This window comes from Gymnogyps californianus, chromosome 12, assembly GCF_018139145.2.
Source record: "Gymnogyps californianus isolate 813 chromosome 12, ASM1813914v2, whole genome shotgun sequence".
In the NCBI taxonomy this organism is placed as follows: Eukaryota; Metazoa; Chordata; class Aves; order Accipitriformes; family Cathartidae; genus Gymnogyps; species Gymnogyps californianus.
This window is the reverse complement of record NC_059482.1, coordinates 1,490,611-1,518,165: the sequence shown is the minus strand read 5'-3', so window position 1 is coordinate 1,518,165 and position 27,555 is coordinate 1,490,611. Positions and strand designations below refer to the sequence as shown.

Sequence of the window (27,555 nt, the reverse complement as noted above, 5' to 3'; positions counted from 1 at the left end):
CACCCGGGCAGCCACTCGCCCGTCCACTGGGATGGCCATGCCGAACCGCCATGACCCTCTGGCGCTGCCCGCTGCTGGCACTCCCGCATGCAGGCAGAGCACGCTGCCCGCACCGCCCCGACCAACCTGCGTATTTATAGCTCCTGATTCATCTCCTATAAAGCAGGATAATAGACGTCGCCATAGAAACCCGGCGCCTGATGAGCCTGCGGCAGCAGCCGGCCCTCGGCGCGGGCAGGGGTCTGCCCCAGCACCCCGATCCGCGGGGCTGGCTGGGTGCCCCACCGGCGGGTGCAGGGGCACCCCACGGGGCTGGGGGTGCCCAGCATCACCGAGTCAGGCTGCACCCACCGGCGGTGCGGCTGGGCTGGGGAGTGGCAGCAGGGCAGGCAGGGCAGGGCAGGGCACTGCAGCCCCCCCCCCCCCCCCCCCCCCAAGCATCAGGAGGGGTGCAGTGGGGCGGGGGGGGGCATTGGGGTGCAGGGGGCATTGGGGGGGTGCACTGGGCAGGGCAGGGGGGCAGAGGGTATCTGGAGGGGGTTGCAGAGGATGCACTGGGGTAGGGGGGGCCCCAGGGTGGGGGGAGCCCCAGGGGTGGGGGGAGCCCCAGGGGTGGGGGGGCCCCAGGGGTGGGGGGGCCCTGGGAGGCCGTGTGGGGCCTGGTAGCCCTGGGTGCTGCTGAAGGAGCCAACTCCGTGCTGCGGGCTTCGCCGGCAAACACCGGCACCGTGCAGCCGTGCCGTGACCCCGCCGCGGGGCCTGGCAGCCTGCCACGGCCCCCTGCACTGCCCACCCGGCCATTGCTCCCCCCCCCCGCAGATAAGGTCCCTGTGGATGGGCCCCCACCCTGATAACGCCGGGCGCTTCCCGCCGCCGGCGCCACCGGCACGCCGCGTCCCACCCCACGCCCGTGGGAACACGCTGCCTGGCTGGGAACAGCAATAAATATTTATTTCCACGGGGCGGGCTGGGCGGAAGGGGGGGTCACGGCCATGCACCCCTGCCCCGGGGGAAGGAAGGCCACAGGGATGGCTGCAATGCGTGGCTGGAAAAGCCCCCCTATCCCCAGAGGGGGGGTGTCATGCAGCCGGTGTCCCCCCCCCGCCCCGGACCCCCAGCCCACTGCAGCCCCAGCTGCTGGGGCGATGCATGGGGGTTGTATAAGTTATGGGGGTGCTGGGGGCTCCCCATGCAGGGTGCCCCCCCCTCCCTGCGGCGGGGCTGGGCAGGCGAGGCGGGGAGGGGGGGGTCAGTCGTGTTGTGCAGTGGCAGGGCTGAGCGCCGCCGGCCCCCCCCCCGGCCCCCTCAGGCCATGGGCCAGCGCAGGAGCAGCTCCGTGTCACCCATCTCCTCCTGGTAGAGGCGGTTGAAGAGGGCGTTTTGCCGGGGGGAGAAGTGGTCGCGCCAGTCCCCCACCACGCCTGCGGGACGGAGGGGACGGGGCGGCAGGGAGGCTGCAGCCGGGGCCGGCGCCCCCCGTGTCCCCGTCCCCCCCTCCCCGCCCCGTGTCCCCCCACCCCGTCCCCCCTCACCTTTCCTCATGAAGCATCCCTGGCTGTGGTCCATGATCTCGGAGGGGATGAGGGAGTAGTTGGCCATGGCGTTGTCCCGCATGGCGGCGAAGCTGCAGTGCTGCTCCAGGGCTCCCAGCGTCTCCGGTCCCAGCGGGCAGCCCAGGAAGGTGCCGAGCCGCTGTGCCGTGCCACGCAGGTCCTGCGGCAGAGGCGACGGTCAGCCCTGGGCAGCCAGCAAGGATGGGGACGGGGACAGGGACACGCTGGGGCTCACCTGGTGCAGCTCCTCGTAGGTGATGTAGAAGATGTCCAGGAGCTGCCGCTGCCCCAGCCAGCCCTTGACGTGGTCAAACCAGGAGCCGTAGTGCACTGGGGGGGGAGACGGGGGGTGATGGGGGGCCCCATGGCCCAGTCCCGGGACCCCGGGGACCCCCCAGCCTTTACCCGTGCCCTCGAGAAACCGCGTGAGGAAGGTGTCGAAGGAGCCGGGGTCGGGCAGGAACTTGGCCAGGCGGTGGAAGTGGTAGAAAGAGACGGCGACGTCCTTGGGGTTCCTGGCCACGTAGATCACCTGGCGAAGGGGACGGCGTCAAACCCACGGCCGGGGAAGGGGGGATTCCACTCCGCCCCGCTCAGAAAGCCCCCGGCAATCACCCCGGCTGCGGGAAGCCCCCGTGGGCATGGGATGCCCCTGCGGGGACCCCCCCCCCAATCCCATCCCATCCCCTCCCGCACCCCTCACCTTGGCCTTGCTCTGCTGCAGGGCAGGGGCCAGGACGCGGGCGGGCAGGTGGGTGGTGATGAGCCGGCGGGCGGCCGTGTCCCGCAGCACCTCCCTGAAGTAGATCTGCTCCAGCCAGGGCGCCCGCTCCCAGTTGGGGATGGTCTTGGCCGGCAGGACGTCCCCGTGGCTGAAGAGCAGCGTCAGGATCTCCTGCATCCAGGTGGTGCCTGGGGAGGCGGGCGTCAGGGCAGCGCCAGCCCTGCGCCGGGCACCGCGCCGCGCGGCACAGCACAGCACAGCACAGAACAGCACATCACGGCTGAGCGTGTAGCATGGCATGGCACTGCACAGCATGGCATGGCATGGCATGGCACGGCTCACCATGGCACACCATGGCATGGCTCAGCACAGAACGGCACAGCAGGGCAGAGCACGGCACGGTGTGGCACAGCGTGGTACAGCACAGTGCTGTATGGCATGGCACGGCTCAGCACAGCATGGCACAGTGCTGTATGGCATGGCACCGCTCAGCACAGCATGGCACAGTACCCCATGGCATGGCGTGGCATGGCACAGCATGGTACAGCATGGCATGCCATCATATGGCACAGCATGGCGTGGCACAGATTGGCACAGCACAGCATTGAATGGCTCGGCACGGCATGGCTTGGCATAGCGTAGCTCGGCATGGCACGGCTTGGCACGGCACAACGTGGCACGGGGCAGCAGATGGGCTGGCAGTGCCGGGTGGGACCCCCCAGAGCCCCCACCAGTCACACCAGTCTGGCATTGTGGACAGGATGGGGCCGGGGAGGGTGTGGGGGCAGCTGCCCCCCACCCGCAGGGCAGGGCTTTTGGGGGGGTGGGAGCCGATGGCTGGGGCCGGGGGTCCCCTGCGCTGCACCCGGAGGGGCCAGTGGCCACCGGGCTGCGGGGGCCGGGGGTGCCCTGCCCAGGGAGGGGCTGGTCCTGAGCCCGGCCACCTCCCAGCCACGCAGGCAGCTCCCGGTGCTGCCGGCAAGCCGAGGGCTGCACGGCACAGCCTGCCCGTGCCCCCCCCGCCCCACCAGCCTGGGGGTCCCCCAGCTTTGCCCCACTGACCCCCCCCCCCACCCGCCTGGGTCCCCTCCCTGTCCCCCATCCCTGCCGAGCCCCTCTTTGCCCCCCAGCCCCACCGGCCCTCACCCGATTTGGGGTAGGTGGCGATGAGCACATCGGTGGGGCGGAAGGGGAAGGTGGCGGCGAAGCTGAGGGAGTCCTGGGTGTGGAGGTGGCCGGGCAGGGAGATGCCGGCGAAGGTCTCGGTCACCTCCATCCGCTCCATGGCCTGGCCACTGCGGGGGACGCGCTGGCAACTGGCCTTAAATAGCTGCAAAAGAGGAAGCCGTCCCGGCAGGCGGGAGGCCGGGCCCCCCCCTCCCGGCACATTCCTGCCGGGGGGCCGGGAATCGGCCACGCTGGGGCCATCGCCAGGAGAGCGCTGCCTGCGGGGCCGGGGGGCTGCGGGACAGCCCCGGGCTGGGGACACCTCCGGAATGGGACGGGGGTCCCACACGTTCAGACCCCCCCACCACAGCCAGGAGAGCCAGGGGGGCCGGCGCACCCCGCTTACCTGGTGGTGGGAAGGGTGCCGGGGAGCCTCGCCGGCCGCAGCAGCCCGCGGTGACCTCAGGGGTGCCAGCCCCACGCCGTGCCCCACAGCTGGGCTCCCCACAGCCAGCACCGTGCTGGAGGAGGGGATTCCCGTCCCGGCACACCCCAGGACGAGAAGCAGGGCTGGCTGTCTCCACGTGGCTCCGTGCCATTCCCAGCAGCTCCGCGGTGCCTCTTGCCACACACAACACCGCAGCCACCGCCGGCCCGCAGAAGCCAGCCGGGGCGTCTCCACCGCGGGCGCTGGGCCTCAGGACTGATGGGTGCCTCAGTTTCCCCACACACAACGTTGCGGCAGGACCATGGGGCAGGGGGAGCCCGGCACACACGGGGCACCGTCGGCAGCCCCACGCCAGGGCCGTGCCCCCGCTGCCGCCCCCGGCCCCTCGATGGCGGGACGGCCTCACCACAGAGCCGTGGGGTGCTCTGGTGCTCGGCCACTCCCCAGCACCCGACGCCATGTCAGGGGGTGGCTCTGGGGTGGCCGGAGCCTCTCCCAGCCCCGCCGCCGGCACGCAAGCCGGAAAACATATTTCACAGCCGCGGCAGGCAGCAGCTGCCCGAGCGTCCCGGGGCCGGGGTGAGCGAGGGACAGGGGTGCCAGGCCGTGCCCGTCGGCAGTGGGGCGCCAGCGGTGCCACCACTCAGCCAGGGGTGTCGGCGAGTGCCGGCGCTGGGCCGGGGGTGCCAGCGAGTGCCGGCGCTGGAGAGTCCGGGGTGGGGATGGGACCGGCACTTTCCCAGCAAAAAAATCTGGGCTGCATTAGAGGGGCCGGGAGCGTCACCGCAGCTATGCGGAGAGGCCCTGGCACAGGCCCTGCCACCCGGGGCCGGGCTGGGGGAGGCCGCCGCACATGCCACCCTGGTGCTCGCTGTGCCCAGGCACTGCCAGGGCTGGGGCGCAGGGCACGCAGGGTGGGGTTACGGCTGTGGCTCCTGGTTATTTATTTACGGCGGGAGGGTACAGACGGTGAACCGGGGCAGCCGTCCCGGTGCGTGCACTCAGCAGGCTCTCGGCAGCGGCGGCAGATCGCCCCGGCTCGTCCCCCCCAGCAGCACCGAGCAGGCAAAGATGCTGGGTGGGAGCACGCTGGCACTGGCGCTGGTGCTGTGCCTGCTCCTGCCCTGCGCCGGGCAGCATCACCGGGAGGAGGCCGAGCGCATCATGACAACCACGCCGGTCATCGACGGGTGAGCAAAGGTTGCCTGGCCCCGCGGTGTGCCCGGCCGCCCCGGCAGGGCTGCAGCTCTTGGCACCTTGAGAAAAACCCCGGCCAGAAAACCCCACTGGGGATGGCCCTGCCAGGGGATCCCCGTGCCAGGCACCCTGGAGCCGCGGGGGGACAGCTCTCCCGGGGGATCCCCGTGCCGGGCACCCCGGAGCCGCGGGGGGACAGCTCTCCCGGGGGATCCCCGTGCCGGGCACCCCGGGGCTGTGCAGCCAAGGGGATCCCCGGCGGTGCAGCCCGGCTGGGAGCCGGCAGGGTGCTGGGAAGGCAGGGGCCTGGCTGCCCCGGGGGAAGTCCCTGCTCGGGGCAAGCGGATCCCACGAGGTCGTGTCCTCAGGGATGTCCCCGGTCTCGTGCCGGGACCCTCAGGAGGCTCAGGTCCTCCGCAGGGTTCCCCCGTGGCACCAGCCCTGTGCCGTGGCAGCCCGGCGCGGCGCAGCCCCTGGAAGCGGGCGCGGTGCAGGGGGAGCCGGAAGATGTGGGGACCGTGACGCAGGAGGGGAGAAGTGGGAGCCTGCCTGCACCTCTGGCCCCCAGCACTTCCCCAGCGATACTGGCGGTGACGTCCCCATGGCGGTGACGTCCCCACAGCGGTGACAGTGACATCCCTGCCAGAGGGATGGCAGGCTGGCTCCCTCGGCTGCGAGGGCTGAGTGGGGATGGTGGGTGGAGGGGGGGTCCCCAGCCTCCCCCCCTGCTCCCTGCCGGTCGGCAAAGGGGGATCCCATGTGGGCTGTCCCTGGGAGTGACCTGTCCCCGGCTCCCAGCCAGAGCCGCTTGGGTGGCTCTTGGCAGAGGGCACAGATGGGTGGGTGGATGGATGGATGGACGATGGATGGACGGATGGATGGATAGATGGAAGGATGGATGGATGGATGGATGGATGGATAGATGGAAGGATGGATGGATGGATGGATGGATGGATAGATGGAAGGATGGATGGATGGATGGATGGATGGATGGATAGATGGATGGATGGATGGATGGATGGATGGATGGATAGATGGAAGGATGGATGGATGGATGGATGGATGGAAGGATGGATGGATGGAAGGATGGATGGATGGATGGATGGATGGATAGATGGAAGGATGGATGGATGGATGGAAGGATGGATGGATGGATGAATGGATGGATGGATGGATGGATGGATGGATGGATAGATGGGAGGATGGATGGATGGATGGATGGACGGATGGATGGCCAGATGAGCGAGGAACGGGTGGGCAGACAGGGAGGTGGGCAGCTAGCGGGCTGGACGGGCAGGCGGCCAGACAGCCCCTCACTCCGGCTCTCTGCGCTGCCCAGGCACAACGACCTGCCCTGGCAGCTCCTCAAGAGGTTCAACAACCAGCTGGGGCTGCCGGAGGCCAACCTCGTGCTGCTGAACGGCACCCACACCAACATCCCCAAACTGCGCAGCGGGCACGTGGGCGGGCAGGTGGGATGGCGAGGCGGGCGGGGGCACCGGGGAGGGCAGGGGGCACCGGGATGGGCAGGGGCACCAGGGAGGGCACCGGGATGGGCACCGGGGTGGGCAGGGGGCACCGGGGTGGGCAGGGGGCACCAGGGAGGGCATCGGGATGGGCACCGGGGTGGGCAGGGAGCACCGGGATGGGCAGGGGGCACCAGGGAGGGCACCGGGATGGGCACCGGGGTGGGCAGGGGCACCGGGATGGGCAGGGGCACCAGGGAGGGCACCGGGATGGGCACTGGGGTGGGCAAGGGCACCGGGGTGGGCAGGGGGCACCAGGGAAGGCACCGGGATGGGCACCGGGGTGGGCAGGGGGCACCGGGGTGGGCAGGGGGCACCAGGGAGGGCACCGGGGCGGGCACGAGGGTGGGCAGGGGGCACCAGGGTGGGCAGGGCACTGGGGTGGGTGGCAGTGGGCACGGGGCCGGGCTCCCAGTGCTCACCGAGTGCCGTCGCGGGCAGTTCTGGTCGGCGTACGTGCCCTGTGACACGCAGAACAAGGACGCGGTGAAGCGCACGCTGGAGCAGATCGACGTGGTGCACCGCATGTGCGAGCTCTACCCCGAGACCTTCGCCTGCGTCATCGACAGCGCCGGTGAGCGGGCACGGGGCCGGGATGTGGGTGCCCTGGGGGACGTGGGTGCCCCGGTGCCCGCCCCGGCTGATGCCCCCCACCTTCCCGCAGGCATCCAGCAAGCTTTCCAGAGCAAGAAGGTGGCCAGCCTCATTGGGGTGGAGGGCGGCCACTCCATCGACAGCAGCCTGGGCGTCCTGCGCACCTTCTACCGCCTGGGCGTCCGCTACATGACCCTCACCCACAGCTGCAACACCCCTTGGTAGCAGCCCCCGGGTGGGGGACGGGGATGGGGTGACAGGGCCAGCGTCGGGGGGGGGGGACACAGGGGTCGTGCGGCCGAGCAGGGGCACGCGGCCGGGGGTCCGCCCTGATGCTCTCCCCGCTCCGTAGGGCTGACAACTGGCTGGTGGACACCGGGGACGAGCCTTCCATGCACCACGGCCTCTCGCCCTTCGGGAAGGTGAGTGGGGACAGCGTCGGCAGCGGTGCCTGGAAGCAGCGGCCACGGAGGGGGACGTGGTACTGGCACCCACCAGCCCCATGCTGGGTTATTAAGCCGAGCAGTGGGTGCCCTGGGTGCACAGTGTCCCCCACCATGAGGGGCTTCCACGGCCCCTCACGCACCCCTCACCTGCCCTGTCCCCGTCCCCATCCCCGTCCCGCTCCCCGCAGACAGTGCTGGAGGAGATGAACCGCCTGGGCATGATCGTGGACCTGGCCCACGTCTCGGTGGAGACGATGAAGGTCGTGCTGAGCCTCTCCAAAGCCCCCGTCATCTTCAGCCACTCGTCTGCCTACAGGCTCTGCCCGCACCGCCGCAACGTGCCCGACGACGTGCTGAGGATGGTGGTGAGCGCCGGGGCACGGCGGCGGGCAGGGAGGGGGGGCCAGTGCCGGGGGGGGGGGGGAGCGGGGTGCCGCGGGGCTCAGTGCCGTCTCTCCCCAGGCCTCCACGGGCAGCCTGGTGATGATCAACTTCTACAACGCGTACGTGACGTGCAGGGACACGGCCACGCTGGCCGACGTCGCAGGTGAGGCGGGCGCCCGGGCGGGTGGGGGGTGGCAGTGTCATCATGTGTCCCCCCCCCGCTCACCCCGGCCCCTCTGCAGACCACATGGACTACGTGAAGAAGGTGGCCGGCGCCCAGTCCGTCGGCTTTGGCGGGGACTACGACGGGGTCACAAGGTAAAGCAGGTGACGGGCGCAGGACGGGCTGCGCCGGTGGGACGGGGCAGCGTGTCCCCGGCCGTGGGGACTTGCCATGGTGGGAGGGGGGGTCTCCCCCATGCCCTGCACGGGTGGCTGGGGGTGCGGTAGGTGGGTGCCACCGGGCTCGGCTGCGAGCTGCGGGGTGGTGCAGGGTCCCCACCGGCCTGGAGGACGTCTCCACGTACCCCGCGCTGGTGGCCGAGCTGCTGGCGAGGAACTGGACGGAGGCAGAAGTGAAGGCAGCCCTGGCCGAAAACCTGCTCCATGTCTTCAAGAAGGTGGAGGAGGTGAGCGGGGAGCACCGGGCGGTACAGGGCACGGGGACACGTGGGACAGCAGAGACAAGTGGGACATCAGGACATATGGCACTCAGGGATGTATGGGGACACGCAGGGCAGGGGGTGAACGGGGGCACGGGGACGTGCAGGGCTTGGGATGGCATGGGGCGGCACAGGGATGCGCAAGGTGACGGGGCCGTGTGGGGCACGGGGACTGCCCCTCGCTGCGGGAGCCCACCCTGTCCCCCATCGCAGGTGAAGACAACCCTGCAAGGCATGGCTGCCCGCGAGACGCCCATCGCCTTCGAGGAGCTGGAGGGGACGTGCAGGACCGGCTATGGGTACGCCAACAGTGCCGGCACAGCCCGGCTCCCGCCGGCAGCCCTGGCGCTGGCCCTGGCCCTGCTCTGCTCCCTGCTCTCCTAGCACCCAGCCCCGGCTCCCGCCGCAGCCCCAGCACCCTGCCCGGCAGGATGCCGGCGGCTGGTCCGGCGGCCGCCGTGCCGGGCCCAACCCTGCCGCCCCTTCCCACCTGCGCGCCGGCCCCGCGAGCAAAATAAAGCCGTGCTTCGAGCACCGCCGGCAGCGTGCGTCCGCGCCGGGACCCTGGGGGGACCGCCAGCCCCAGCCCCATCGCCCTGCTCCTGGCTGGAGGCAATGAGCCACCCCGGCATGTCACCGGCCACGCCGGCACCCTGCCGGCCACCGCAGCTGCATGGCCCTGGCCCCGGTGGGGCAGAGGCGTAGGGGCCCGGTGGGCATCCAGCCCCGGGGCACCGGGAAGCTGTCACCGCACCGGGAGTGACACATCTTTGCAACACACGGCCAGGGTGGCTGTAGGGCTGCCTCCGCAGGATGCTTACATTAATCATTAGCTAATTAACTGGCTACTCAATTATCTTCTTAGCAATTTCCTCTCACATTTGGGAACAGCCTGTCTTTGGAGCGGAGGCGGCTTTGGGCACCGGGAAAACAGGCAGGAGAAGGAGAGCCATCTTCCTGTGGCATTCACAAATTGGCTGAGGCACAGGGCCCCGTCTGCCAGCCCGGCACGGGGAAGGGACGGGCACGGGGCAGGGATGCGCCCGGTCCCTGCCGGGACGGCAACCACAGCGGGCCGCAGCCACCATCCCTGGTGGTGAAGCCGCTGTCGGTGGGTGCCGATGGCAGGACCGGGGCGGAAAGCACCGGGGCTCCCTCCGTGGGGTTGGTTACGAGCCGGGGATCTCCCCCTCGGGGAGCCCGGCCTCCTCCCCACAGGGGCCAGGGAACGGTGCGGAGAAGAGCGCAGGGAGCCGGGCAGCCCGAAAAACCACGCTGGGGAAAAGGAGTTCGACTGGAGCCGGCTGCCCCAGCCTCCCCGAGCCGGTGTCGGCTGCACCGGGGCTGCGGCAGCTCCTGCTCACCCCGTTTCCCCTCCGGCTCGGCTCCACGAAGGGAACCGGTCCCTGCGGGAGCAGCACAGGGGACAGGTCAGGGCCCCTTCCCCTCCGGCACCCCCAGAGTGGAGGCAGGGATGCTCCTTCATCCTCCCCACCTCAGCCCCACGGCACCGGGGTCCTCCGTCCCAGGCAGGGGCCAGGGCACGGCCCTCACACCGTGCCACAGGCAGAGGGGAACCACGGAGCCCCTCTTTGCCTTGGAGCCCCCGGCCGCACCATGATGGATGTTCAGGGATTGTTTATTTAAAATAGCAGAAGGTAATCAACAGGGGTTTGGAGAAGAAGAAAAAGGCAAATGAGACAAGCTTTAAAAAAAAAAAACAACCCACGCAAATGAAACCACAGAGAAACGTCACACTGAAAGAGGGAGCAGTTCCAGGGGCAGGGGCTCCCCGGGCTGCAGGGCACGTCCCGGCCCCCAGCCCCACGGGTGGCAACCGCCCAGGGCCAGGCTGCCCAGCCCCGCGGGGAGCAGGACCCGGTGGCCCCGGTGGCAGCCCTGCTCCGCGGCGCAGGCACAAGTCTTGGGGGGGGGGCTCCTGCTTTCTGCCTGGCTCATCAGGAGGTGGCACAAGATCCAATGCTCCACCACGGGCGAGTGACTTTATAGCCCAAAGTCACCTCCTCCTCCTCCTCGGTCACCACCCCGCGCCCCCACCGCAGCACGCACGGGGGAAGAAGGCTCTGTCAGTCGCTAGCCACACGCTGCCAAGGCCACCAAACTCAGAAGAAATAATCAAAATGGTGAAAAGTGTTTGTGTTGCAAGCGCTGGGGAGACGGCCCCTGGCCCACAGCGAGTCCTGCCCCGCGTCCGCGCCGGCAGGCCGGGTGCCCTGGGCGGCGCGCAGCAGCCTGGGAACATCAGCCAGCCCTGGGAGCGGGAGGGAGCTGCCTCCCCTTCTCCCCCCGCGTTCCCCTTCCCTCCTCTGGGCACAGTCCAAAGCAGCAGCTCTGCCTGCCTTAAAATTCCCTTTAAAAGCGATAAATCAGAGCCGCCCTGCTGCAGCGGGACCCGCTGCCCGCTCCCGGCTGCACGCAGCGCAGCTCAGCAGCTGCACGGCCCTCATCGACAGCCTGCGGCAAGAAGGTTCAAGTTCCTCCGCGTGAGAGCCAAAGGAAACTACATTTCCTTCCCGGCGAGCTTCCCGTCAATCCAGCACCTCGGTGGTGCCTGGGAGTCGCAGAGGAGAAGCGGCACAGAAAACTTCAAGCCCCAGGGGAAGGCTCCGAGGAACAAGCTGCCACGTTTCCCGGCGAGAGGAGAGGGGACACGGGAAGCAGCCCCCTCTCATCCAGCCCAGTTACACGCTCCACGGGCAGCAGCACGGAGCAGACGCGGCAAGGTGGGGACAGCGGAGAGGAAATGGCAGCAGATATCCAGGGGCCGAGCCACAGCCAGCGCAGGCAGACACGCTCTCAGGGCCGTTTAGCATTTACTGTCGCACGTATCCGGGTGTGGGACATCTGGGGACGAGGCTGCGGCCACCACAGCAGCGAGCCCAGGGGTGGAAGCTGCTGCGATCCGCTCCCAGCTGCTGGACACTGGGCAGGGACTGGTCCACACGGGAGGTCAGGGCCCGGATAACCATTTCCGGACGGCAGCGGCTGGAGACGGGGAACGCGTGGATTTACACGCACGTGCGTGCACACACACGGGCTCGCGCAGGGCGGGACGAACGTTTCAAAGGTCACTTTGTGGTACAGAGCTCCAGGGAGGTTTGGCCCGGCAGGACAAGGAGCTAACGATCGGCAAGGTGAAGTTTGCAAACGGGGCAGCCAGCTACGGCCGGGGAAGGTCACTGCGAGGGAAGAGATGCCACGGCGTAACCTCCCCTTCCTGCAAGGCACTAACCTTCCCAGAAACGCCACAGCCGGGAAAAGAACCCTTCCCAAACCGCTGCGAGAGGAAGGCAGCCCCGTGGGGATCTCCCTGCTCCTTGTAAACAGCTCCATTGCCGCCAGCCCCGAGGAAAACACAGCCCGCGGCTCGGAGACCCGGTCTAAAACAGATAACAGAAGTGTGCTACGCACAGCGGAGAGTCAGGCGAGCAGCACCCCAGCAGACGCCGCAACCCGCCCCCAGAAGGGTTCCTTTAGTGTTAAATCAGGAGCGGGATGTTGCACCGTGGGACGCTGCCAGAAACCAGCAGCAACTCTCAAAAACAAAAACACCCTGAAATCAGAACCAGCGAAGCGTTCCTGAAGCCCAGAGAAAGGCCCTCCCGGCTCAAACCCCCCTGCCAGGATCGCTGCCTGCTCTGGGGCGGGGGGGGGGGGGGAAAAAAAAAAAAAGTCATCACCGTTTCACCCCAAAAGAAGAGTCTGAACGCAGGCAGGCAGGGCTGGGGACGTGCCGCTGGAGGAGGGGACGGCCGACTCCGCCTGGCCGGTGGGTCAGAGCAAGGACGTAGCAGAGGTGGGGAAGGAGTCCCGGGCCCCTCCACCCCACACGCCATACCACCAGTGCGGGGCAGCAGTCCGCAGGGGCGACAGGAGATCTTAATTCCGCAAGGCAGCCAACCTGAAAGGGAGAGGACGAGAGGGAACCGGCGTGAGAGCAGCAGGAAACGGCCGCGACTCAGAAAGACCCTTCAGCCGGCGCGCAAAGGGAACGTCTCTGCCCAGAAACCTCCCCTCCCGCCGCAGAGGTGAAAGAAATCCTGCCCTGGAGCACGCGGCCGCGGCTGCCTGGGGTTAAGTTGGAGCATCTGCCATCACCGCAGGCGAGGTGCTGCGGAGAAGGGGTTCCTGGCTTCCCTCCTGGGTGCCTCGCCACTGCAGCTCGCCTGGTCCCTCTCCCAGGGCCATCCCCAGCTCCCCACACCGCAGCCTGGGGGGCTGTCCCCAGACAGACCCCAGCGGCGGCTGCGTGGGGAGCAGCGGAGAAGGACTGGGGAGAGGAAGCTCCTCCGCTTCTCCTGGGGCAGTTCCAGGGAGACAGCCTGTTCCCGGAGCTGTTTGAAGGTCGGCGCCAAGCGTTCCCAGAGCAGCAGCAGCTGCGTGAGGGCGAGCACAGAGCAAGGGGAAGGCTGTTCTGTACCTCGTCGACGAGAGCTCGCCGCCGAGTGCCAGAAGCCACCCCCGTCCCCCAGCGGTCCCACCAGCCCCGAACGGCCACCTCGCCTGCCTGCGCAGGGTGCCACGGCGACTGCCGGGCTCCGGCTCGCCTGAGCGTGAGAGACGGGGGGGCTCAGCACCCACTCGGCCTGCCGCGATGGGCTAACTCATTCCCTTTGTATCGGTGAGGGATCCCCGGGAAGGATTCGAACTGCCTCGACACAAGGCAAAGGATCTGGGAGAGAACAAACCTCCGCGACAGCTGGTCTTCCTGGGTGCGGACCGAGCTCTCCCCCACTGCGGAAGCCCCCTCAGGGAGCTGGTTGAGCTGGTCCATGATCTCCAGGCCGTTCTCCTCCGCGATCTGGACGATGAGGCTGTCGACCTGCTCCTGCGGCGTGGTCAGGGTGGTAGCGGAGCTCATGGAGTCCTCCATGACCTGCGACAGAGACAGCCCGTCACCCTGCCCCGCAGGCAAAGCCATTCGACCCAGCCCGGCTTCTTCTCCTCGCAAAGAACCGGCTGCAGATCCCACGTCACCACCGGCCCCCTCGGCCACAACGGCCTCAAGCCTGACAGCAGGGCTACAGCGGAGGGGCGCAAGGTCCGGTTCTGCCACAGACCCCCTCCCAGTAACGGCTAGCTACGACGCAGGGACAGCCACCCTCCCTCTTCTCCCCGTCTGCCGCCTTCGCCTCTTTGCACGGCAAACTCCTTCCCCGACAGGCAGCAGAGACGTGTCTTCCCCAACGTCTCTCACATCCCTCGAACGCAGAGAACAGAACTGTGTGAACAGCTCGGGGGGGGGGGTTTCCACACCGGAGGCTGGAGTTCCCGAGGGGAACAGAGCACTGCTGCGGAAACCCGAGCGACAGCTGGGACCCGGCTCTCTCCCGAGAGGCAGCGCGTTACGGTTCACAGAGACAAGCCCACCCTGCCGAACCCAGCAGCTCCCACCAGCCCTCCCGGACCCCTCAGAGGCCACCGGCACTTACCGACGTATGAACGTCCAAATTCTGAACCTGCTGCTCAAATTTATCCATCACCGCAGACACCTTCTGTAGGTCCATGGAGCTCAGAGCCTTGTCTAAGGCCTTGGTCACCTGAGCCATGTTTTTCGTCACCTGCAAGAAGAGATTGCTTCACGGATGCTCCCCAAAAGCAAGGTGTATCACTGCCCAGAGTAAAACCCAGGCCGGCGAGAGAGAAGCCAGCATTGCCGATGCTCACAGCAGCAGTGCTACGAGGCAGGACAGGCTCTGCCTGCTCACCAGACGCTGCAGCCGGCTCTCCGCAGGTTCAGCCAGGCTGCGGGTTTCTCCAGCCACGTGCAGTCAGCGAAGACCTCGGGCAGCGCTCCCGGCAGGACGGCTCCCAGCCCACCACCCTCACCCACGCCGTGAGGCAAGAGCCTCCAGGCACGAGCCTCTCCCTCTCTGCAGCCGCGGGTTAAGGATTTAATCCGAGCCCCTGACGAAGCAGCCCCGCTGCGAGGCCATCCCAGGCGGGCTCTTCAGAGGCTGAACCGGGCTGAGAGGGTCTGAGCTAACCACGAGGCTTGGCGGGCTGCTTTTTGGGGGACGGGGAAGAACGAGGCGGTTCGAGGCAGCGAGAGGGGAAGAGCCAACGTTGGCTCTCCGCAGGGCACAGACCCGTCTCGAAGCCCCACGTCCGCGCAGAGGCTCTTACCCCCTTCATCGTCACCGCTGTCTGGACCTTGGAGGCCACCGCATCCACCCGGGAAGACATGCGGAGCCAGTTAAGCCCCTCGTTCTTCTTGCGGATGGCATTCTCCGCGTAGACGCGAGCGCACTCCACGTTCTTCTGCTGAAGGGCCTGGAAGGGCAAAGGGCAACCACTGGCACCGAGAAGCCACCGCAGGTTTATAAACAAGCGCACTCTGTTTCCGCCTGACAGGTTTCCAGCAGGAAACAGCTCTCCTGCGACCCTCAAAACGCCGAGCACGCCCTCGAACCGAGGGAATTAAATCCCTCTCGGTGTCGCGGGGACACACCGCATCCACCCGGCAGATTCGAGAGCTGAGGGTGGGACTCAAAACACTCGGAGGCCGAGCTGGTGTGCGCAGCGAGGCTTGGCTGAGGGGGGGGAAACCTACCCCTTTCCCCAGTCCCTTGGTGGAACACGGCAGGAGGCAGGATCTCCAGCCGCCCGGCGCGGTGCCGAGGGCTGGCAGCGCCGGCCCGGCAGCTCCGCGAGCAGGGCGAGCTCCCCCTCACCTTTTTGACTTTAGCTTGCTCGGCCTTGGAGTCTTTCTCGGCTTTTTTGGCGAGCTTCTCCAGCTGCTTCGCCGTGAACTGCGGAGAAAGCGACGGGTGAGGGCCAGGATACGGTGGCGGGGAACCAGGGACTCGGGGTGAGGGGAACCCCAGCTGCCTCCCCCACCCAGCAACGCCGGCCACGGCTGCCCCGACCCTCTCACCGCGGGGGGGGGGGAGCCGGGGAGACAGACCCTCACCTCCCCCCTCTCCTCCTCCGAGGACCGGAGGCTCCCAGAACACACGGTAAACCGGGAAGTCCATTTTCTCCGCTTCCGAGAAGCGAAGCACCGGCAACAGCCCGAGAACGGCGGCCCCCGGAGGACAAAGCCGGCTAAAGGGCTCCCTCTTCCCGTAGCCACCGGCATCGGCGGGGCTCCCCCCGGCACCCCCACGCCTCCTGGAAGACAGATCTCTACAAGCCAGGGCCTCCTTCTGTTACGGGGCCGCCGCAGGAGAAGCCCCGACGAGGCGTGAGTCAGCGGGTGGAAAGGTCCCCAGGTCCCTCCCGGAGAGGCAGACGCCGTCACCGGCTCTCCGGGACCGGCGATACGTAACGGAGAGGAGGCGGAAGGCCCACCGCTACCCTCACCTTCAGCTGGAAGAGCGTGTCTGGAAGGGAAGAAGAGCACAGCCTCAGGACTGCGCACCGGGGACAACGCCGGGACCGGGGGCCGGGGTCCGGGGCCGGGGCTAGGCCCCGGCCCCGGACCCCGGCCCCCGGTCCCGGCCCCCGCCCAGAGGCTAAGAACCCCTGCCCCCAGCCCCGCCTATCAGGCCAAGCTCCAGCCCCACCGCACACACAAAGCCCGGAGCGGCGGAACCCCCTTTACCGTCCGCCCACCCTTACCGTCCATCCTGCCCCACCGCCGCCGCCGCCGCTTCCGGGTTCCGCCGCCGCCGCTTCCGGGGTGCGCGCGCCGACTCTCGCGAGAGCGCCGCCTGGCGGGGAGCTCACGTGGGTGGTTGGGTGCGAGGGGGTGGGGTCAAATGCTGGGGAGGGGCGAGGTCACACACATCGGGGGCGGGGTCACACACATCGGGGGCGGGGTCACACACATCGGGGGCGGGGCCACACAGGGGATGGGGCCACACAGGGGATGGGGCCGCAATGGGGCGTGGCCACAATGAGGCGGAGCTATAGCGGGGCGGGGCCATACAGGGGCAAGGCCCCCAGGGGGGGCTGCTACGGGGCCCAAGCCGTGCCTAGCAACCGTTGCCAGGGGCCAGGAGGCGGGGTCCGCGGGGGCAGGTGGCAGAGCGCATGCGTGGCAGCGGTGAGGGCTGCACAGCGCATGCGTAGGGGTGGGTCCCCGCCGTGGGCGGGCGGCACTGCGCATGCGTCGGAAGGGGGCGCGCCCCTCCCAGGCTGGCTGCGCGGTGTCAGGGCGCATGCGCGGGGCCGGCATGGCGGAGGGGGGCTCTGCCGAGGGGGAGCTGGAGCCGCTGCGGCTGCGGCGGTTGCGGGGCGAGGGCTTCTTCGAGGTGCCGGCGGCCGACCGGGTGAGGGGCCGGGGCCGTGTGGGCGAGCGGAGCGGGGTCCCTGCGCTTCCGGAGGTGTCTGGGAGGACGGGGGTGGGAAGAGGGTCCCAGAGCCCTCAGGCTCCCGGGTTGTGGGTAGGCCCGGGGCCTGCTGGGGCGGGGGGGCGGCTGCCCTGGGCCGGCGGCCACGCCGGCTCCCCCCCCCTTGCCGGCCTGGGAGCAGGGAGGGAGCTGGGTAACGTGCGGTGCCTGCAGACCCGGCCCACCGGCTGGGAGCAGGTTGTGCAGGGGAGAGGGAGGCTCCTCGGTGGCGGCTGAGGGGGGGCCGGTGACAGGGACGGCGCGCTGGCACGGGGCTGGGGGCAGGGGGGGCCAGAGGAGCCGCCTCTGTCGCAGCCGCTGCCCGAGCCGGTGTGCCCGCGGTGTTTCTGAAACGCTGGTTTGCTCCGTAAGCACCGGAGCAGCACCGCGGTCTGCCCGGTGAGAACCGGGGGTGTAGCTTAAGGCGTTAGTCTGCCACCGAGGCCGCGCGTCCCTGGGAAGGTTGGTGAGAAACCTCTGAGGGCTGCCCCAGAGATGCCGCTCGCCTGTGACGCGCCTCTTGGGTTCCAGCTGGGAAGATGCCGGAGCGTGAAGGAGTTTGAGAAGCTGAATCGGATCGGAGAGGGCACCTATGGCATAGTGTGTAAGTGCGGCGCTGGCTGCTCGCTCCGGGCCTGGGGCAGAGCCAGTTCCTGGGTGGGCTGCAGCCCACCTGCCTGCATCCTGGCAGCCGGGAGCGTGTTAGGCTGGGGCTGGGGGCTGCTGGCGGGGGGACCGCGGCCGAGAGGAGGCTCATCGGCGCAGGGATCCCGCTGGCTCGTGATAAAACCCGTGTTTGTCTTCTGGCGCTGAGCGCGTGGCCTGTGCTGCTCTTCCAGACCGGGCTCGGGACACCCTGACGGACGAGACCGTGGCATTGAAGAAGGTGCGGATGGACAATGAGAAAGATGGTAATGGAGGAGCAGGGGAGCTGTGGCGGGAGCGTCCCCGGCCCCTGCTCGAGGCAGCCGTGCAGCGCGGCTGTTGCTCTCCGCAGGAATGCCCATCAGCAGCCTGCGGGAGATCACCCTGCTCCTGCAGCTTCGGCACCCCAACATCGTGGAGCTGAAGGAGGTGGTTGTAGGGAACCATCTGGAGAGGTGAGGGTCCCCTCTTCATCCTGCCCTCTCTGCTTTTCAGACCCTTCTCGGTCCCCTGAGCCGCCTCTCGCAGCACAGACCTGCGCTGTGAGGGCTGGGATACCGGGGGAGGCTCCTGACTGTTGTCTTGTCTACGACAGTATTTTCCTGGTGATGGGCTACTGCGAGCAGGACCTAGCCAGCCTTCTCGAGAACATGCAGACGCCTTTTTCAGAGGCTCAGGTAAAGGCTGGGCCAGGCTTTAGGTACATCACCCCTGAGAGGGTGCTGCCACTCCAGCCAAAACACACTGGCCACCGGTGCGGACTCCCTGGGCTTCAGCAGGGCTGGGGAGCGCCGGGATTCCTGGGCTGCGCGGGGAGCCTGGGCTTAGCTGGCTCTCACAGAACGCTCCAGGGACTTCCAGGCTGGGTTTTGGGCTGGAACAAACTGGCAGGGAAAGAAAGCTGGGAGAAAACGTGCCCCCAGAGAGGCTGTGAGCTGCTCTGGGAGGACACGGGGACTGACGCGCTGCAGAGCAGCGACGGCCGTGGCAGACCGTGGGGCACCTGAGTGGGTTTAACTTCCGGGGGTTTGCCTGGCTGGTCGCTGCTCTCGCAGAGGTTGGTGCTCCTGTCCTTCTGCCTCCAGGTGAAGTGCATCGTCCTGCAAGTCCTCAAGGGCCTGCAGTACCTTCACGAGAACTACATCATCCACAGGTAGGAGCGGCAGGACAGACGTGGTGGGAAAGGGGACGGCGGGGAGAAGGGGCTGACGGGAGGGAGCCTGCTGATCCCCAAACCGCGGTGTGATTCTTCACCTCCCACGCCCACGTCCTTGCGAGCAAGGAGCACGGTGTGGAGTAGCTGTGGGCGAATCGGTGGCTCCGTGCGGGAACAGTGGCGGGGCAGGGAGGCCACTGAATGATGAGATTCGCTTCTCCTCGTGATGGCTCAGCTCCGGGGCTCTGCAGCTGCCTGCGAGCCCTGGGGAAGCGCGGGTACGGCAGGAGCTGTGCCTGAAGGATGGTGCTGACCGGCCGCTCTCTGTTCCCCGGCAGAGATCTGAAGGTGTCCAACCTGCTCATGACTGACAAAGGCTGCGTGAAGATAGGTGAGTCCCTGGCAGCTGCCGATTTGGCTCCCGCCGCGGATGTGCCCGCAGCTCTCCCTCCGCTCCGTGACACGGTCGGAGCGAGGAGCTTGCCTCCCTCCTGATCTCAGGTCTCTGTTGCAGCCGATTTTGGACTGGCACGCACCTACGGGATGCCGCCGGAGCCGATGACCCCCAAAGTCGTCACGCTTTGGTGAGTGGCCGGTGCCGGGGGGCCGAGCTGTGCTGGCTCGGGGTGACGCGGGCCAGTCCTCGCAGTGCGGCGGGGATTTCCTTTGCGCCGGCTCCGCCACGGTCCCCTTGAGACGGTGCTGTCCCCACGCAGGTACCGAGCGCCCGAGCTGCTGCTGGGAATGACGACCCAGACCACCAGCATCGACATGTGGTAAGGGGAGGGCAGGAGGGGGCTGAGGCTGGCCAGGTGGGGTCCTGGGGGGGCTGCAAACCCGCAGAGGGGGGGCCGATGGAGGGGCTTCTCCCGCCCTCGCTGACTCTTGCGCATCCCCTGCTCCGCAGGGCTGTGGGCTGCATCCTCGCCGAGCTGCTGGCCCACAAGCCACTGCTGCCGGGCACCTCCGAGATCCACCAGATCGACCTCATCGTGCAGCTCCTGGGGACGCCCAACGAAAACATCTGGCCGGTAAGAATGGTCCCTTGCTTCCTGCCTGCCCTGCCCGCTCTCCCTGCCTCCGCCTCACGCTCTGACCCCCTCAGGGTTTCTCCAAGCTGCCCCTGGTGAGTCAGTACACCCTGCGGAAGCAACCCTACAACAACCTCAAGCACAAGTTCCCCTGGCTGTCGGAGGCCGGGCTGCGGCTGCTCAACTTCCTCTTCATGTACGATCCCAAGAAGCGGTAAGAGCCGTCGGCAGCTCCGCGCGGGCAGGGGAGGAAACCTGCCCGCCGACGGGGCTGCCTGCGTCACGCCGTCCCCGCGGCAGGGCTGTCCCCAGAGCCGGGGGCAGGTCAGCGCCTTCGGGGGGGTAAGGGGGGGTGCCTGCCACGTCCCCTCGTCCCCGCAGGGCGACAGCGAAAGACTGCCTGGAGAGCTCCTACTTCAAGGAGAAGCCCCTGCGTGAGTAAAATCCCTCACGGGGTAGGGCTGGGGAGTTCTGGGCCCCCCCTGACGCCCCCCCCTTTCTGCCCCGCAGCCTGCGAGCCGGAGCTCATGCCTACCTTCCCCCACCACCGCAACAAACGGGCCGCCGCCGCCAGCGCGGGGACGGAGAGCCAGGCAAAGCGCGGCAAGCCCTGACCCCCCCGGGAGGAGACACGGCACACGCCAGCCGGGATGGCTTTCCTCAGCGGAACAGCACCAGCGCCGCGGGCTCCATCCCTTCCCGGGACGGCTCCCGAATTCAATTCCCCTCCCCGTACCGGTGCGGGGATGGCCCGGCTACAGCGGGGGAGCGCTGCGACCCAACCTTCTGTACACATCTCCTGCCCCGGAGCTGGGCGGGTTCCAGTCTGCGGCTGGGCGAATGCAGCACCGGGAGCAGGAGCGAGGAGAGACGGGGCTCAGCCGGGGTGCTGGCGGAGCCAGCCCTGTCCCGCAGGGTGCTGGTTGCGTGGGGTAACCCCGACTTTGCCATCAATAAAAAGCAGCTGCCAGCAGCAGCAGGCAGTGAATCGCCTCGTCCCTTCGCTCCAGCTGGGCTAGGAGAAGCACGTGGCCGTGCTCCCCTTGTGCCACACATCCAGCCCCAGGGGCCAGGGCACCCCAGGGCTCTGCCTCCCTAAAAGCGGAGCCCGGCCCGGCTCTCCTGGGAGGCGAGAGCTGCTCCCGCAGGGCGACGTGGCGTCGGATGGCACCGCAAGCCGTGTCCCTTCCCCAGCACCACGCGTGCTCGGGCCGCAGCTCCCTTCATCCCCCCCCTCCCTGCAAGCCCCCCCCCCCCCCGGGCAGGAGGAGACCACCACGCTGCGAGGCATCCGCGCTTTACTGAGATGCACCGAGCCGTTTACAGCGGGAACGCCGGAGCTGGAGCAGGGGCACATCCTCCCGGAGCCCGGCAGGCTCCTACCGCCCCGGGATCGGGGTGGGGGTGAAGCAGAGCACGGCACAGGCACCGCTACCTCCCGGCGGGGTGAGTTCGGTGTCCCTCGGGCTGAACGGTGGCTGTCCCCATCCCCTTCCAGCCGCGGGGGGAACGGAGGCAGCCAGCGGCAGCACCCCAAAGGGTGTTAGGACCAGGGGCCGGAGCTGTCGGCCAGCAGCATGTCCACCTCTGTCCGCTGCAGCCACAGCCGTTGCTGCCTCTCGCTGCGCAGCTCCTGCCCGCGGTGGCGGGTGCGGCAAGCCTGCCCGGCCGCGCAGGCGCCGGCGTGGAGCTGCTGGCAGGTGGTGCAGCAATAGGAGGGCAGCGTGCCCCGGCGCAGGCAGGAGTGTAGCTGGTAGCACGGCAGCTCGGGGGCTTCCTGGGGGGCTGAGGGGGGTGAATCTGGGGGCTCCCCCGGCACCTGGGGGTTTCTGCTCCCCGCGGCCAGGGCGGAGAGCGAGCTGCCGGCTCCGCCGAGCTCCTGCTCCAGGAAGAGATGAGAGGAGGAGGTGTCCGGGTTGGGGTTGCCCGTGGAGGGCACCGGCTCCTGCCCGCGCTCGCCGTCTCCGCGGCGGTCCCAGCCCCCGCCGGGCACGTCCTGAGCGCCCCGCGGGCTGCCAGGGTCCCTCCACAGCGCTGAGGGGGCTGCGTCCTCTCCCCCGGTGTCCTCGGGGCCGGCCGACATCTCCCGGTAGAGATCCACGCCGTCGCCGCAGTCGGCAGCCGCCTCGCGCCGCGTCCCCAGCTGCTGCAGCATCTCCACGCAGGCCTCCACGTCCCCGGCCAGCCGGCGTGCCTCCAGCAGGTCCTCGGCGCGCAGCCGGCGGGGCCGCAGCCGCAGCACCACCTCCGCCAGGATCTCGCACTCCAGCCGGCAGGCGAAGAAGCCACAGGCAACGGCGACCAGCTCGGGCCCGGGGGGCGGCCGGGAGACTTCCAGGCGGTGCCGGTCACGCCGTTCGTAGCCCAACCGGCCGAAGCTCCGCATCAAATCGGCTTCGGGGAGCGCCGGGCGCAGCAAGTGCACGTAAGCGCCGGAGAAAGTCTGCAACGAGAGTCGGGGGGGGGGGGGGAACGGCTGGAGACGCCCCGCGCCCCCACCCCACCGGCACCCCCGGCGCGGGCAGGGCCGCGCGTCCTCACCTGGACGGTGCCGAACTCCTTGCGCCAGGGGAAGAGGTAGAGGTTGACGGCCGCCAGCTCCAGCAGCCGGAAGGCGCTGGCCAGGCCCCGTAGCGCCGGTCCCGGGTCGGGGCGGCCCCGCAGCCCGTGGGCCAGCAAGGCGGGGGCGTCCTCCTGCAGGGCCCCCAGCAGCACCGGCTCCGATCGCAGCCGCTGCCGCAGCCGCTCCCCGAAGGAGGGGTCGGAGCAGGCTCCGGCGCGGCCCCGACGGAACTCCCGCTCCAGGCAGCGTCGGTACTCCTGCCGGTACTCCTGCCGGTACTCCTGCCGCAGCGCCGAGCCCGCGCACATCCTGGGGGTGCAGCAGCGTCAGCCCCCCCCACGCCCCTCTCCCGGACCCCCTTCCCTTGGCACCCAGACCCCCTGCCCCCCGCCAAGGCCTCAGCACCCAACACCGGGACCCCGCACCCCCGGCACCTGCCGGCCCGGCCCCGCGCTCCGCCGCGACTCCCCTTCCGCTTCCCGCGCCACGCCCACCGCGGGCAGTGACGTCGCCGAGAGGGGCGGCGCCCACCCGCGGCTCCGCCCTCCCAGAAGCGGGGCTGACCCCCGCGGCCGACAGCGCCCCCTGGAGGACGGGAGGAAGCAGCGGCGCCCCGGGGTGGGGGGACGACACCCATGGGCCCCCCCCCGCCTCTTCCCCGGCCCCGGGTCACCCCCTTCCTCCGGCAAGCACGGTTCCCGGGAGGCTCGGCAGGTCCCACCCTCACGGGGACCCCCACCCCAGGGTTGCGGGGATGGGGAGCAGCACCTGCCGGTGGGTGGCGGGGAGAGGGTCCCCCGCTGCCGCCTCCTCACTGCAGGGACTCCACGTAGGACAGGGCGCTCTGCAGGGACGTCAGGCAGTACCCCTCCTCCCCGATCAGGTACCTGCACCGCACACACCGCCACCGTCACCGCCGGGACACCCCCACGACCGCCACACCACAGCCCTGCGCCCACGGGAACCGCGGCTCCCACCCGCCTCCCCTCCCCACGCCTCCAGCCCCAGCAGCCCTGTCCCCAGGAGGGGGGACGGTGCCCCCACCCCAGGGGCGCCCACGTGGCCCAGCACCCCCTCCGTGGCACCTACCCCTCGTGGATGAACTCCTCCAGGGCGGCGCACTCGGACAGCAGCTGGGGCAGCCCCGTCTGCAGCACCACGTAGGACAGGATGGGCAGCAGGTCGTCCGCCCCGCTGCCGCCAACGGGAACCGTCAGCCACACCGGCAACCGGTTGCCCCGGCATCCCGCCGACAACGGGAACCACCGGTCCCGCCACCCCCTCAGCCCCACATCTGCACCCCGGCTGTGGGGCTGGCTGCCCTCCGTGCCCCCCCGCTTCCCCGTACTCACATGGCGGCCGAGGCGGGGGTCCGGCCGTCCCGGGTGCCGCAGTACTCCTCGGCACACTCGCAGATGCCGCGCAGGGCTCGCACTGCGGCACAAAGCGGGTGCTGAGGGTCACCCCGCCACCCACCCGGGTTCCCCCCGCCAGCCCGGACCCCCCCCCCAGCTCTCCCGGCCCCGCACCGATGCACTCCAGCTTCCTGCGGGGACAGGTCTCCAGCGGGATGAGGCGCAGGTCCTTGATGGCGGAGCCGTACGCGGGGCAGCCGGGGGCCGAGGGGAAGAGCCGGGAGGACAGCCCCATGTCGGTGGGGCCGGCGTACCGGTGCCGCTCCATGCTCCGGGCCAGGGCCGCCTCGCGGAGCCGGTGCACGCTCCTGCGGGCAGAGAGGTGAGGGGCTGCCGGGGAAGGGGGCCGGGGGGGGGGGCTGCAGGGGGGCCCGGCCCGGCCCCGGGGCCGCGGTACCTGTAGAGGGCCAGCAGCGGGGCCCAGAGCGGGGGGAAGAAGGCCTCCTCCAGGCAGGCCAGGCACTGGTCCTTGCCGGCGGCGGTGTTCAGCCCCTCGAAGGCCAGCAGTGTCAGGGACAGCAGCCTGTCTGGGAAGGGACGAGTTACGCAGCACACTCGGCGGGTGCCCACGAGACCCCCCCCTCCTCCCCAGCCTGCACCCCAAGTCCGCCCTGGCTAAAACAACGGGGTGCAGATGGCCTCCTCCTCCTCCTCCCCGAGAGAGCTCACAGCTGGGGAAAGCCCCTGCCCGACCCCGGCGGCCGTCCCTCACCGATGGCGTTGTGGATGTCCCGCACGACACCCTTCAGCTGCTCCGGCAGTGCCGCCTCCTGCCCGGGGCCGGCCGGGGGCTCCCCGGGGGCCCAGCCCTCGGGCGACGCCAAGAACCGCTCCAGGTCCTCGAAGGAGCTCTCCCGGGGTGTCTGGGGGGCTGCCGCCGGCCCCGGCCAGCCGCCCTCCACCCTCGGGGTGCCGGGGCCACCGTCGGCGAGGGGTGTGCTGGACAGGCTGTGCCGCAGCCCGGCCGGGCCGTGCTCGGGCACCGAGAACATGCAGTGGAGGCTGCGGGAGGCTCGCAGCCGGCGGCCCCCCGGTTCGGAGGGCAGCGAGCCCCCCGTGTCCAGCGAGAGGAAGGAGAGGCCTGTGGGGGAGGCGGGGGCGGCATCGGCGGTGCCCTGGCTGACGGCCGGGTAGAGACGGGCATACACCGCACACTGCAGCTGCCGCAGGAGCTGGGCGATGGGGTGCTCGGGGAAGCTGGAAGCAGAGGGAGGGGGTGAGCAGGGGGGAGAGGGGCGGGCAGGGGGCACCGGCAAGCGGCCGCGGCCCCCTCGCTCCGAGCAGGGCCCTTCCCCGCTCCCGGGGCTACCTGAGGAGGCAGGAGAAGAGCCCCGACACCAGGGAGAGGTCCGCCGGGCTCCGCTTCAGCCTGGCCTTCCACTGCCTCGGCCAGTCCTGGGGAGCATCCGCGGCCGGTCAGTGGGGATGGCACGGCACCCGGCCCCATGGCATGGTGTCCCACCCCATGGCAAGGCGTCCTGCCCCACGGTGCCCGGGGACGGCACAGCACCCTGCCCCAGCAGCACCCGGGGGTGTCAAGGCCTCTTGCCCCACAGCACCCAAAGACAGCACGCATCCTGCACCCACGGCACGGGCCTCCGTCCCCACGGCACCCAGGGCAGCAGCCTCCGGCGCGTACTCACGTGGTCCTGCTCATACTCGAGGACGGCGGCGTAGAGGGCTCTCTGCTCCTGCTCCTCGGGGGTGAGGGCCACGCTGCCGGAGAATCTCCTGGGGATGCAACGGTGCTGGCTGAGGGCACGTGCCAGGGTGGCCCCCGCACCCCCGGGGTCCCCGCTGTGACAGCCCCGCTCACCTGTTGGCAGCCTCCTGCAGCCGCAGCCGCCGCTCCTCCATTTTCCGCTGCAGCTGGGCCACGGCAGAATTAAGGCTCCGGATTCCTCGCACCGCCGTGGCACCCAGCCAGCACCACTCGCCCACCGCCCCGGCACAACCCGCTGTCCCGGCACAGCCACGGATCAGCCCTTCTCCCACCTCCATCCCCCCGATCGGCTGGTAGCAGGACAGGACCGGGACCCCAAAAGCCTGTGTGGGATCGGTGTGGGACAGGGCACAGGCACCCGGGCAGCGCGTAGGGCTCTGCCAGAGCTCGGTACGGCCACGGGGCCGGCACTCAGAGCTCTCCCCCGTGCCGGGAAGGATACGGTCTCCTCCCGGGCCTTGGCGATCACCAGGTTCTCCATCATCTGCCGCTGCAGGGACAGCGTCTGTGAAGCAGGCGGCGTGTTGGGGACGCCTGCCCAAAGCCCACGGCCACCCAAAGCGTGGCAGGCATGGAGCAGGGGCGTACCCCAGGCACCACAGGGACCCTTTCTCCCCTCCCAGCCCACCGGCAGCAGCCCTCCCGCCCCGGCCTCCCACCCGGCGGGGCTCCCCACTTGCCAGGGAGGTCTTCTGCAGGGCCTGGCTGGGGTTCAGCCGTGCCACCCGTGCCTCGTAGGCAGCCTTCAGCTTCTGGTTCTGCAGAGACGCCTCCTCCAGCGGCGTCAGCTCCCTGCCGGGAACCAGCCCTCAGTCCCCACCGCAGGGCACGGTGACACGACCCGGGGCCCCTTCCCCACCGTTTCCCCCCCCGCCCAGGACCCCGGCAGAGCGGGGCAGACGCCAGCCCCCCGTGTCTGAGCCCGCGTACTTCCGCGCGCTCTGCGCCTCGGCGATCTGCAGCTTCTGGAAGATCTCCGGCGGCAGGAAGGGAGAGAGCTTCCCTCCCTCGTCCGAGAAGACCCGTCGGTGCCTGGGGAGGGGAGCGAGGCCCCCACTCCGCTCCTGCGCAGCTGGTTTTACCTGGGCTTTCCCTGGGGAGGGAAGGACAGGTCAGCTGCCCCCTCCCCGCCACCAGCCTGGCCCCCGGGGTGGGGGCCCAGCTCCCCAGAGCGGGACCCCACAACCCCTCGCTCACCCAGCGCCGCTGCGATGGACTTGACTCTCTCCAGGCACTGCTCCGCGAGCTTCAGCATCTTCGGGGTGTCGGGGGTGACCCCCTCGCTCCCGTCTGTGTCGTTAAGGGCACCGGGTTCACGCCGGTCCCGGCTCGTTCTGCCGCGGACCTGCCGTCCCCGCAGGCCTGGAGAAAGGGCCGCGGCAGGGGACCGGCATGGGGGGCCGGGGGGCTGGCGGGGGGCACGGCCGGGGGTCCTGCCCTACCTGTGCCTGCCGCCTCCTCCTGCAGGGCCTGGGCGATGAAGGCGATGCTCTTCAGGTACTCCACGTAGGCCTCCTGCCAGAGAGGGGGGGCTGAGCCGTGGCCCCCCCGGGACCCCCGGGCACCCCCAGGAGGGAGGTGTCCGGGGGGGGTGGCCGCAGCACCGGTGAGACCCCCCGCCACCCTCCGGGCCCTGCGGGGAGGTGGGGGGGGCCAGGCCGGGCCGGGGGGGGCAGGAGCGGGCCCTTCCCCCGGGGTGCCGGGCAGGGCGGGGGGGCGGCCAGGGGACCCCCAGATCCCGCAGCCTGCTCGGGGCGGGGGGACACACACACCCCACACACCCCCCCCAGGGCACCCCATGGCCTCGGTGGGCCCTGGCCCTCCCGGTGTCTCTAAGGGCCCGGGGGAGGCCGGGCCCGGGGGTGCGGGATGAGGCCCGGGGGTCCCGTCCCGCCCCGCTCCGCGCTCACCCGCGGCCGCCCGGCGCTGTCCATCTCCAGGGCGCCGCTCGCCGCTCTCATGGCGGTCTGTAGGGCCCGGCCCGCCCCGGCCCCCCCGGGCCCGTCGCCGCCCGCCGCGGCCAT

At 69.8% G+C, this 27,555-nt stretch overlaps 6 protein-coding genes across 8 annotated transcripts; 2 read left to right on the top strand and 4 right to left on the bottom strand.

Annotated features, from left to right (window-relative positions):
- Positions 1-1,298: 1,298 nt before the first annotated feature.
- Positions 1,299-3,623, bottom strand: LOC127021145 (sulfotransferase 2B1-like). 2 transcript variants are annotated; one of them, XM_050904078.1, is made up of 6 exons: positions 3,424-3,623; positions 2,257-2,465; positions 1,959-2,085; positions 1,789-1,883; positions 1,533-1,713; positions 1,299-1,421 (listed from the first exon to the last, which is right to left on the bottom strand). In XM_050904078.1, exons 1-6 carry the CDS (start codon positions 3,560-3,562, stop codon positions 1,306-1,308), a joined length of 867 nt encoding a protein of 288 aa, XP_050760035.1. In that variant the 5' UTR covers positions 3,563-3,623; the 3' UTR covers positions 1,299-1,305. The 2 variants fall into 2 exon arrangements, with proteins under 2 accessions (XP_050760035.1, XP_050760036.1); XM_050904079.1 differs by having other exon boundaries at positions 1,302-1,353.
- A 1,281-nt stretch (positions 3,624-4,904) lies between these two features.
- On the top strand, positions 4,905-9,218 carry DPEP1 (dipeptidase 1). The gene is made up of 10 exons (XM_050904051.1): positions 4,905-5,082; positions 6,429-6,561; positions 7,057-7,189; positions 7,280-7,430; positions 7,562-7,631; positions 7,844-8,020; positions 8,118-8,202; positions 8,282-8,357; positions 8,533-8,668; positions 8,915-9,218. The coding sequence occupies exons 1-10, from the start codon at positions 4,964-4,966 to the stop codon at positions 9,083-9,085; spliced, it is 1,251 nt and encodes a 416-aa protein (XP_050760008.1). The 5' UTR covers positions 4,905-4,963; the 3' UTR covers positions 9,086-9,218.
- A 3,182-nt stretch (positions 9,219-12,400) lies between these two features.
- Positions 12,401-16,298, bottom strand: CHMP1A (charged multivesicular body protein 1A). Its single transcript, XM_050903941.1, has 7 exons — positions 16,286-16,298; positions 16,028-16,047; positions 15,397-15,474; positions 14,849-14,995; positions 14,155-14,283; positions 13,411-13,598; positions 12,401-12,623 (listed from the first exon to the last, which is right to left on the bottom strand). The coding sequence occupies exons 1-7, from the start codon at positions 16,290-16,292 to the stop codon at positions 12,602-12,604; spliced, it is 591 nt and encodes a 196-aa protein (XP_050759898.1). The 5' UTR covers positions 16,293-16,298; the 3' UTR covers positions 12,401-12,601.
- On the top strand, positions 16,295-20,796 carry CDK10 (cyclin dependent kinase 10). Of its 2 annotated transcripts, none has more exons than XM_050903940.1 (13): positions 16,295-16,346; positions 17,530-17,602; positions 17,838-17,909; positions 17,996-18,098; positions 18,239-18,320; positions 18,729-18,796; positions 19,138-19,190; positions 19,314-19,383; positions 19,516-19,575; positions 19,707-19,830; positions 19,905-20,044; positions 20,212-20,264; positions 20,341-20,796. In XM_050903940.1, the coding sequence occupies exons 3-13, from the start codon at positions 17,891-17,893 to the stop codon at positions 20,442-20,444; spliced, it is 876 nt and encodes a 291-aa protein (XP_050759897.1). In that variant the 5' UTR covers positions 16,295-16,346; positions 17,530-17,602; positions 17,838-17,890; the 3' UTR covers positions 20,445-20,796. The 2 variants fall into 2 exon arrangements, with proteins under 2 accessions (XP_050759897.1, XP_050759896.1); XM_050903939.1 differs by lacking the exon at positions 16,295-16,346 and adding an exon at positions 16,843-16,938.
- Positions 20,797-21,117: 321 nt separating this feature from the next.
- Positions 21,118-22,701, bottom strand: SPATA2L (spermatogenesis associated 2 like). Its single transcript, XM_050904254.1, has 2 exons — positions 22,372-22,701; positions 21,118-22,273 (listed from the first exon to the last, which is right to left on the bottom strand). The coding sequence occupies exons 1-2, from the start codon at positions 22,699-22,701 to the stop codon at positions 21,374-21,376; spliced, it is 1,230 nt and encodes a 409-aa protein (XP_050760211.1). The 3' UTR covers positions 21,118-21,373.
- On the bottom strand, positions 22,640-27,555 carry VPS9D1 (VPS9 domain containing 1). Its single transcript, XM_050903718.1, has 16 exons — positions 27,442-27,555; positions 26,974-27,046; positions 26,729-26,821; positions 26,462-26,624; positions 26,212-26,323; positions 25,974-26,036; positions 25,625-25,677; positions 25,452-25,539; positions 25,118-25,203; positions 24,521-25,005; positions 24,206-24,335; positions 23,923-24,116; positions 23,746-23,827; positions 23,483-23,587; positions 23,162-23,280; positions 22,640-22,702 (listed from the first exon to the last, which is right to left on the bottom strand). The coding sequence occupies exons 1-15, from the start codon at positions 27,553-27,555 to the stop codon at positions 23,205-23,207; spliced, it is 1,917 nt and encodes a 638-aa protein (XP_050759675.1). The 3' UTR covers positions 22,640-22,702; positions 23,162-23,204.